The sequence below is a fragment of the Sitodiplosis mosellana genome, unplaced genomic scaffold (genome assembly GCF_009176505.1).
Source record: "Sitodiplosis mosellana isolate CC-2019 unplaced genomic scaffold, AAFC_SMos_1.0 Smas_scaffold_6226, whole genome shotgun sequence".
NCBI lineage: Eukaryota > Metazoa > Arthropoda > Insecta > Diptera > Cecidomyiidae > Sitodiplosis > Sitodiplosis mosellana.
Window position 1 is genome coordinate 3,950,529 of NW_022601467.1, and position 10,960 is coordinate 3,961,488.

The 10,960-nt window shown below is 36.6% G+C and overlaps 1 protein-coding gene across 13 annotated transcripts in view; it reads left to right on the forward strand.

Annotated features, from left to right (window-relative positions):
• The window catches only part of LOC129578631 (uncharacterized), a 53,522-nt gene extending 42,562 nt beyond the window's left edge, over window positions 1-10,960 (forward strand). For 8 of the 13 annotated variants that reach the window (XM_055467473.1, XM_055467476.1, XM_055467479.1 and 5 more), the window contains 5 exons: window positions 262-1,014; window positions 1,132-1,567; window positions 4,859-4,957; window positions 5,093-6,055; window positions 9,047-10,960. In XM_055467473.1, the coding sequence (XP_055323448.1) occupies window positions 262-1,014; window positions 1,132-1,567; window positions 4,859-4,957; window positions 5,093-6,055; window positions 9,047-9,838 (3,043 nt within the window). In that variant the 3' untranslated portion in view covers window positions 9,839-10,960. The remainder of the gene's footprint in view (window positions 1-261; window positions 1,015-1,131; window positions 1,568-4,858; window positions 4,958-5,092; window positions 6,056-9,046) is intronic. The other 5 variants (XM_055467474.1, XM_055467478.1, XM_055467482.1 and 2 more) reach the window with 3 other exon arrangements.

A 10,960-nucleotide genomic window follows, 5' to 3' on the forward strand; every position in this document is an offset into this window, starting at 1 on the left:
TATATCGCAAGTGAATTGCTTACGCGCTACGCGCAAACGAAATCATACCTCGGCCAACTTCGATGTATCGAATATAGGTTTTCACGTTAAATATCGAGTGCACTGCATATATGATGCTTCGGCAACTCACGAATCGCCAAAGCAAGTGAAATGCTGAATCCACGAGTATGCCGACAAGTCCGCTGCTTCATTGAGAATTCTAAATTCCAAGTGAAAATGTGTTCTCCATCCTTTTTTTTTGTTCTTCCGTTTCGTTCATAGCAGACGTGAATGGGAGCCAGGTATACGTGTTCGACGTAAACTAACCCACAAAGAGACATCCGATATTCACAATTCGTCTTCGTTAACGCGAAGCCGAAGTAATTCACATAGTGGTAAAAAGGAACCAAAGAGTGGCGAAGGTAACAATGCTAGTGTTATACAAGATTCGGGATTTTCCACCGAAACCAGTTCATCGAAGGAGACGCATAGTGCGACATCGACAAATGGTGCGGGCGCAACGACTGCCATCGGCGGCAGTAATTCGGCGTCCGGTTTCCAGCGTGTATCATCGCACGAGGCCGAAGACGAACTATGGAATTTATTAGATGTGATACACAGAAAAAGTACGCGGCTACGAGACGAAATGGAGCATTTGCGGTTAATGGAAGGTGACGACAAAAGTCCACTTTCACATCATCACCATCATCACCATGATCAATATATGGCCGGTGCGCATGAATCGAGCAATCGACACCTGTCGGACATGTTTCAATTGGAACTGAATCGAATCAATGGTGAGGATATGGCAACGTTGCGAAAGGATCGCGATCGTTTGCTTGACAAATTGGCCGAAATGGAAGCGGAGGTAGTGGCCGGCCGGATACGAACAAATCAAATGGAAGATGATGTGAATGCATTAAACTTAGTCAAACTTGATCTGGAGGAACAATTACGAACTGCACTTAGTCAAAAACTAGAGCTAACTACCCGATTGCATGATCTGCTATCCGATCGAAATGACATTCCAGCGAGGTAAGCATTGGTCATTTTGAAACACAATTTTCGACGAAAATCTCCCATCATAGCCAAGTATTCACTATGCATTTGTCTTCTTTTTTTTTGTCATTCATATCGATACGAAATAAACAGCAGTTATGCGGATTTGCCGAAGGCTCGCCAACGCTCATCGATGGCTGTACGGAAACTTTCGTCGCCGGATACATCAACGTATCATCATTCGAATGTGTTGGGAAATAAGATTAGTAGCAATAGTAGTGCCGTTACAAATAATACATTTTCAGCAGTCATTGTTAAGTCATCCGCATCATCGCAATTACCAAATTCAAAACAAGACAGTGATACGAACACCCAACTGTTGTTTGGCGATACAATCGCGCAGCCGCCAAACAATAGCAACAACAAACAACAAGAATACACATTGGGCCGTTTGGATGGTTTGGTCAGTTCGCCCAATCGATGTAGTAAAGTGCGTGTGGCCGATTCCAGGAAGATAGCTGCCATATTATTAGAAACAAATATTGTCGAATTGCAACGACATTTATTGACAATTACAGTTCAAAATCAGGTCAGTATATAGCCACAAAGCATTACAAGCAAAAAATAAAAAGAGAAATACAATTAATAATGGTAAAAAGCGAAAGAAAAACGGCCGCTCTTATAATGATTCGTCGTTAGTGTATATAATAATTTATTAATGAAGTAATTGAATTTCAAAATGCAAGAACGGAAGTTGGCTCATACCGAAATGTACGCACTTTTTTTCGCCAAGGACGGGCTCGATTCATTTAACACGACAACCGACATTTTCGTGGCAAGAAATTATTAATTTTTTTGTGATACATTTTTTTTTCGCTTGTAATTGCGAACAACGTCGTTCAATTTGCTTTTCTTGTGCATTTTTATCGCAATTTCAGCAACGATAATATTCCACGCGAATTTGATTCGATACCTTTTGAGCGTGTGTGCGCTCGTTCGTTTCAAAACCATTCCGAATTGGAATTTAAACGATATATTTTGACATCGGTAACAATTTTATTCGCGTATTGTGCTCTCATCGATAGGCACATCAGTCGCCATCCGAATAATGTGTGCAACTTGTTTCGTTTGGCTGTTTTTTCGACTGTGTGTGTCTGTATATTCATTCGCTCTAAATTAATTGCTTCTAATTTAGTTTAATTGAACATCAATTTTTGTTGTGAACTTAATGCGAATGATGGGAACTGAATGCATTTCAGGTCTTCTTTTTTCGAGTGTATTACGATGAATGGAATGGTGCTTCATTACAATCGGCTCCATTTTATAGCGCAGCCTATTCAATTTATATAAAAAAAAATGTTGTGTTCGTTCATATCACACATATGTGTTCTTCATTTCTCATTTTTTTCGAAGCCCTTTTTGTTTGTGCGCGCCATTTCAATTATGATAAACATTGCAGAGTCAGAATTATGAGTTCGAATGCACCCAGTGCACCAAATGATTATGATGATGATGTTGTTGATGTGTGTGGCTGCCGCGCTCGCACTACACAGAGATGTTATTACACTTTATCAGACGGTTAATGGTCTTGAATTTAGAATTAATTGAATTGGATTTTATCTCTGTGAAATGTTGAGAATAACCAAACCATATGTAGTTTAACGCGCGTTGCCAACGCACCACACTTGAGTATTTGTGTAGTAGTCAATTAAATTCGATGTCTTCGCATCCACTTCACACAAGCACACTTTAAGAAATAAGAAGAAGAAAACAACAACACTTTACTTTCGTTTTCGTTTCACACGTTATATTTCACTCAATTTACTCGCGGTCAATAAACTGATAGCATAACGCGTGCACACACAGCTAATGTTTGTATAGATTTTATTGTATAAAAACAAGAAAAAAAATATTTTATTGAATTAAACAATCCAATGTTTATACCCCATTATAAACAAGACCGAAAATTATCATTCAATTGAGAGTTCTGGTTATTCAATTATACGAAAGTCGACATTCTCTCACTTTTTTTTCTGTCTTGTCGAAGTAAAGGGTACACACATAAACATGCCGAAAGAAATGCTTCCTTTTTTGGAATTGGAACTGTCAACTCGAAGCCAACTCTTGATTCAAACGAAAAAAAAGAGACATTATGAGTACTATAATTTTGTAAGTACTTAATCATATATGTTGGGTCTCCCGAGTATAATGACTAAAAAGTAATTTTGTGTGTAATGTTAGAATTTCATTTCAATGACGACATTCAAAACCATTGAAAATCAACCAGTTGAGAGTGTGCTGCAAAAACGGAAAATGAATGCAAAAACAAAACTATATACAAACTCTGTGTCTCTGGTTGTTGTCATTTTGTATGTTGTTTTGTGATTTGCGGCTCTATGCTCGGTATTTGTGTGCAAAAGAATGCATTGTAAATGTGTAATGGCACTTAATGCATTCATTACGTTCACTCTGTGAATGCGATTGAATGCTAAACTTTCTCAAGTGATGCAACTCTATCGAACAAACAAAATAAAATCATAACAAATATGCCTTTTGTCTCATATATTTGAGGCACACATACACACACGCAATTTTTTTGTTGTTGTGAAAATGGACTATGTCATTGTTCGACACTATATACAGCTCGTAGCCAATTTCCAGTGAATTAAGATCCGAACAAAATTAATTTTTATGCGTTGTTTTGCATCGGTTTAGCTAGAAACGTAGTTTGCTGTCACCCGTTTGACTGTGGACAGTGTTTGCGGTCGTTGGAATTTCCAACTTGGAAATGGTGACTCTTCACATTGCTTCTCCCTTTCTGTATTTTGCTTCACTCAAATCAATTTCCTCTGCATCAACTATCTAACCTGTCATATTTAGTTCCGGTTGATGGAAAATAGATCTGCGTTTACTTTGCTCTTTGTTTGACTCTCATAGTTGAATCATTTTTCACGTGAAATTCAACACACAACCATTTTGTCTCGCTACACATTTCAAATTCGTCGAAAGACGATAATTTCGGTTCGGGACGTGCTCACATACATGAATCTAAACAAAACACCGAATGAAATGACGAGAGCAAGTAAAATTGAAATATTTTCGCTTTCGTTGCATTGCAAATGCGAACAATATTGTTGTTGTTGTACGATGGAGGGCTTTTCAAATGAGTTTTAGGCGAAAAACGTACCGCTTCTCGCATTCGTGCTGAAATTCCCTCGCTCATTTTTTACGCCTAATTAGAGAAACATTTGAAAGCATTACCAAAAACCATTACATGTTATGGTCCCGTATGTGTGTGAGCCGTCGTTGCCGTCGCGGCTGCTACTACTGCTGCTGCTGCCGTTGCCGTCGTCGTCATAGTCGCCGTCGCCGATGGTGATGTAAAAGAGTGAGAGCATATATCGCGCGCACATGCTGCTTCATTGTGAATATAATGCATTTTTTATGGGCTAACTTCCACTAACTCGTAAATTTAATTCATTTTATTTACTACGCACATGGTTGAACTCTATGAGCGCACAAAAGCATATTTTTGATTTCATAGCTCTCTTCAACATTTTCCGTGTACAATGGGCTATGGTCTGTCTCTGATTGTCTATCGAATGGCGTATATCATTACGAAAGAGCCGTTGCACGTACACAAAAAGGATTGGAATTCAATTTTTCTTGTATGTTTGTGCCATTATGAAACAAGTAGCTCATAATTTGACGCTTTATCATGCTGAATTAAATTATCTTTAGGCAAAAAAATCACTCATCCATTTTGACCAAAGATCCGTGCGTGTGTGTGGTTTTGCTTTCCTTCTCCTGATTAAACTCGTTTTTGTTCACTGATTTTGACCGTTTATTCTTTTGTTTCTTTCCAAACACTTTCACACAGGCTCTTACACAGAGATTAGAACAAGCAACTAAGTCGAAAATATACCTAATCAAAAAGTTAGATAAGGCGAAAGAGGAAATTGATGACCTAAAATTTCAGGTGAGTTGTTTGCTAATACATTTGTTTTGGGCGGGTATTAACGCCCAAAGCAACAGAAACAAAATAACCAAAAATCAAATCGAAAAAAAAACTAATGAATTTCCGGCCATGTTATTGTCTATGTATGTTTTGCAGTTGGAAGAGCGGAATATTGAATTAGAGGGTACGAAAGCACAACTCCGGGTACTGGCATCGAAATCAACAAAATCGGAGTACGGTCAAGAGGCGACATTTGGTTCGCCCGTGATTATGAGTCAGGTGTCAACGCCTAGCATGAAGGCAATGACACCGTTGGCCTTAGACGAACTACAAAACAATAGCAGCAGCACGGAGTCGGCGCATGATAATGCGGAACGAGACAGTAGTGTACGCGGTACACCATCAAAGTATCGTCCATCAAAAATCCCATTGCCGGGTTCAAAAAGTTATTTAGCACCAAAACCACCGACTGGTCGCAATTTTGTTAATTCACGCAGTCCATCCGGGCCGCCGTCAAATAAGAGTCTCAACAAAAGCACCAGCAGTCTAAACAGTCGCTATGATATGTCAACAACATCCATGCAAAAGTCCAGCCCGAGTGCGTCAACATCACCGAATCTATATCGGCCCGAGTCGGCACAAAGCCTACGCAAGGATATGTCATTGAACAATACGAATCGGAATAGTTCATCGATACCGGTTTCAACGCCAAAAGCGTCACCAACACGATCAAGTCCAGCCAAAAATTCGCCCGTACCAAAAACCAAACGCGAATCACTCACCTCCAAAGTACGACACATGGATTCATTGTCTCGTATGCACGCCTCACCATCACATTCAACCACATCGGTCACCCCAACGATGCCACAATCGCCAATTCATACCACCAATACCGCCACCATCGTCGGCACTCCCACTCATCATCACAATAACAGTAGCAATAGTTCCATATACAAATCCAATTCGAAAAAAGATCTGAGCTCGAGCTTCTCCATTGGACAATCACGTGATAGAAAGCAACAAAATTCCACCAACAATTCACCCGTACGACGTGTCAGTAGCAATAGTTTTGGTAGCAAAGGCATCGATTTATCGAATACCGCCGAACCCGTCGAAAAGGTACAAACAAACTTACGAAGAATTTGGAATATGCTTAAAATTTAATTCGAACAGACATCTTCAATCCGACTAAGAACACATTGCAACAAAAAACAAAGAATTGATTAAGAGTTTAACCGGTTTGCGGGTGAAGAAAAAACAAAACAAACAAACAAATCTATAATATTAACGAATCTGTGTTTGGCAATGACTTGCCACACCCGATCATTTGTGATTTACGTCCAAAAACATCAACTACTGAGAAACAATTGTAATGCGCCACGTGCAGCTTTAAGGCTTTTTTCTGTTATGCCAGCTATTTTTGTCTTTTTTTTCTCTTTCGCTTGTGATAATTGTGGGACATCAAAATTGAGCTAGCACAGTGCCCTTTACATAACCACACATATACTTGACGTACTGCACATTTTCAGCCATCCGCTTGCAAAATAAACGCAAATTTTTTTTTCGGATGATTTTCGTTTAAACCTTTTAATGGTTTTGGTTCAGAAGTTAATTGTAACATTTCCAAAAATCCAGTCATTCCTCTGCAGCGAAAAACCAAATTCTACACCTGGAATTTGTTGTATTTTGTAACTTGATGAACAAATTTTTATGGTTTGGTCCAGCGATCAAACGAAAAGCATAAAATTATGATCAAAATGTGCGCGCGGGAAAAAACGATTATTTTTTTTCGCTTTTTTTGCTGCATAAAATCACACATATCGGAGAAGGAAATAAAAAAACCAAACGAAATAAACACAAAATTGTGAAATTACGAAGTAAAGAGGAAACAATTAGCTGGCATTATGCACGTGTAGAAGCATATTTATATTATTCCGTTACACTATGACAATTTGTTTGATGGAATTGAAATAGACAAGAAAAAAAATTGTATTTTCATATAAAAAGAACGTAATAAATATAAAAAAATGATAATTTAAAAAAAAGGAGTCTTCTAAAAATGAGGAGAAAAAAACGTAACTAGACTTATCACATATGTTTGTTCACACAACGCGATATTGTTTCAAACGAGTAACGAAGATAAAATAACGTAGCTGGTCTCAAAAACAAAAGAAAATGAAGATGAACGTATTATGGATTTATTGCCAATGACATTTCGAAGTCCAATTTATTTAAATTTTAATGAAAAAAAAAGAATCGCGATCGAATGACAGAATTGTTTATTTTTCTATTTAAAATCACGCGCGATGTTAAAAGTGAAAAAAATGGTATAGAAAGAATTTTGCAATATCACAACATGTGACTGGATTCTAGGCGATTCGATTTATTTGTAAATATATTCAGCAACAACATCAACAAGAAACAACAGCAGAAAGTTTAATGAAATCAAGAATTCCATTAGAATGTTTACTCAAATTTAAAATTAGTTTACACATAAACAACAACAACAACAACAAAATTCAATCTTCTTGTTTGAAAATGCTTAGAATAATTTTAATTCTTTATGTGTGCGACTGTTAATCACCTTCTTTTTATTATTTTTTTTTCTCTGTTTAAACAAAAAGAAAAACCTTTATGTTGTGATTAATGTAACAATATAAAAAAATAGTATTAAAATTTTAATTTTCATGTTTTTTATTTATTGGAACCGATTGGAAGGCGAATTTTTGCATGAATCATCTCTCTTTCTCTCTCTCAGCTCATAATTTTTTTCATTTTTGTTTGAAATTGTTTTTTTTTCTGTCTGTTTATCTGTCATTGGTTATGCCGTTTTTATTTTGTTTTTTTTTCTGTTCCATTTTTTGTGTCTTTTCTTTCGATGTGACTAACAAATGTGTTGCGAAATTGAGGAGTTTCGCGGTATTTGGCCGAAGAGTTTTTTCAGTTTCGTATAGGAAAAATGGTTTGTGCGCAAGAAGAGAAGTTAAGCCATTGGCAGATCGATGCAGAATCGGCTGATGATTTGCAGAAAAACCACCAAGCTCACTAACACCTGATCCTGATAATAAAATGCGTAACCGCTGCCAACTAACTCCATTACACACCCGCTGTCGCAGTGTGGACATACTCAGTATGTGTGTGTGTTTGTGTGTTTCGTCAAAATCCGCGCTTTGTGCTTATACATCCAATACTCAAATGGCAATTCATATCACAAAAACACTGAAGCTGATGCACAGACACAACATCCAACAGGTCATTGACTCCCAGATCTCTTGAACATTTTTTTTCGAAGTGGAAAATGTGCGGGCCAGAGCTGCTAACGCACGAACCTGAACCATATACACACACGCATTACACACAACACTAAAACCAAAAACACACGAAAATTTGCACGCGATTTCAGGCGCAATTACCTTGTCTCCTCATTTATTTTCGTAAGTTCCACATTTTGATTTGATTTCAGTTTTTAAGTTCGTTGATTATTTTTGTTTTTTGTTTTAGATTTTATTTTTTTGCTTTTATCAACATCCGATCAATGCTATGAACTTGTAGGCAGTATTTTAGTATTTTGAAGAAGAAAAATCTTTTGAATTTTCCAAAAAAAAAAAGATTTTGAATTTTGGGAATAAAAAACTGAATGTATTCCAAGTAGTGCAACTGTAAATTAATACCGAATTGGTTTTACAATGAAGAAAATGTATGTTTTTTCCTTGAAATAAATTTATTGAAATTGATTTATAAATTTTAATCGTAAAATACAATTTTGGGCTTCAAAAACTCACTTAATTTATTCCTCAAAAATTTTCTCAGTCGATAACAGCAACCGAAAAAAAACAACTTTTAAATATTGAACTAATTAAAAATGAAAATGACCTTCACTAACAAATCCATAACAACAAAACAACACGTGCACGTCTCTCAAATCGCTTTGATTAACATTGAAAATATTTTCATATTCCTTCATGAAACAGTCACAACCATTAATTAACCCAAATGAAATTAAATGTTAAAACTGTTGTACCTCAAATTAAAATTACTATTCTTCCTCATCATCCAACATGTTTCCGGCTCAAGTTTTATGCTCATTTATTTTTTGTGTTTCGTTGACAGGTCGATGATATAAATGGCCAATCGGTCGATGAATCACCAAACAATCCGGACCTAATCCGAGAGTATTTAATGCGAACCAGAGAACCTCCAGCAATATTTCAACCATCCGCTATGATGACGTACAATCCATTGAAAGCGTTGCAGCAGAAATTTGTGAATATGGCCTATAAGCATCCACAATTATTGATCGGCGAGAAAGACGAGTGTGAAAAAGTCGATTCAGAGACCGATGAACACGAGATTGTAGACAATTACAACAACGATCAAAACAAATGCCCACCATTCAAATTGAGTCTGTTCAATGGCAATGGTCACAGCGAAAATTCAACGGCAGCGGCAACAGCAGCCTCAAACTCCAATGCAGACTGTCGACTCATTGGCAATGTCAAACCAAATCTAATCAAAACATGGGAACAACTGAACAGTGCAATGACCTCGCAATCGGATGTAATAAGTGGATATGCAAAGGAGAGAAACAACAGAGCGAATGCCGCACGACACGAACACATGAATCCGATGATTTATTTGAGCAACAATCATATCTTATTCGATCAGAAAATGCCTACCACATCGAAGCAAAACGAAAGTTTTGTCATCAAACGACCTGCATCACAGTCCGGCCATTTCTACGATAGTATAGATAACGAATCGGTTGTGACACAAGACGATGACGATCAAATGATTGCATCATTGTGCGATGAAATGGAGCATGGTGGCGAAGCCATGGCCGAATACATTTCATTGATTGAGAAAAAGGAAAAACTATGCTGGTCCATCGACAGTTGTAACTGAAACATACAACTGCGGCCAGGCCTTCTTCAAACGAACGATTCTGAAATCGAATTGATTTTACATGAACTGTAACGCACACATACGACACTTTTACACGGCTGTTTTTTTAAGAGAAAAAAAGTAAATTTAGTAACATAAATGATATTAGTTGTTTGGTTGGGATGACACAGCTCGTTTTGTTCGATTTCGTTTGTAAGATAAAATGATAATTCAATTTAATTGTCTGATAAATGATTAAGATGTTTAATTGATTCGACTGACTGGAGACAGGTTTGCAGCCTGAGAAAGACACACGAATAATGCACTGGTTAAGACAGACAACCACCCAAATTGTTCTATAGATTTTTGGTGCACCACGGAATCGTTTGTCAATCATATGTTTTGTATATAGTTATGACATTCCAAAATTAATCGAGCAAAAAAAAAACAGCCTACAGTTTTCGATTGCTGACAAGTCAAGCAATTGTAGCACTATCCGATATTATCTATTTTGAGAAGCAGTTATTTTCAGTATATTTTAATTATCATTTCAATTATTTATTGTTTATTTATCCATTGGTTTCAAACCAAACCCATTTATTGTTTTAAAAAACACAAGCATTTACGAATGGTCTTAATCTATCTGAAATGTATTGGGTCAAAAGGATTTCTGTGCCAATTAAAAATGGGCATCAGGTCATTCACGCTTTGCTGTTGCAATAAAAGTCTAAACAAGGAAGATTGGTTAAAAGCAATGTCTGAATGTGAAAAGAAAAAATTCTTCTCAGCAAATAGCATGAGAAAAAATATTCAAGATTGATTTCTTCAAATTTAAACAATTTGAATCACATTCACATATTTGTCGAAATTTCTCTTGAAAATTCTGCAGAGTCAAAGTGTGCTGAAATCAATTGGTTCTTTTTTGATGACGTCGATTCCTATTATTGGAAACAGATGATTGAATTTTAGAACAAAATCTCGAAATGCAGAATTAGAACTTGTGAGATCAAACATCTGTTAAATGGAATAATTTTTACAGAAAAATCAGTAAAGTAAACACATTTTTAGTTCAAATATCCAAATTCAAAGTGCTTATTTATTAAATCCAGAGAGAAATAAAACGAATTAAGAAAGAAATTACAA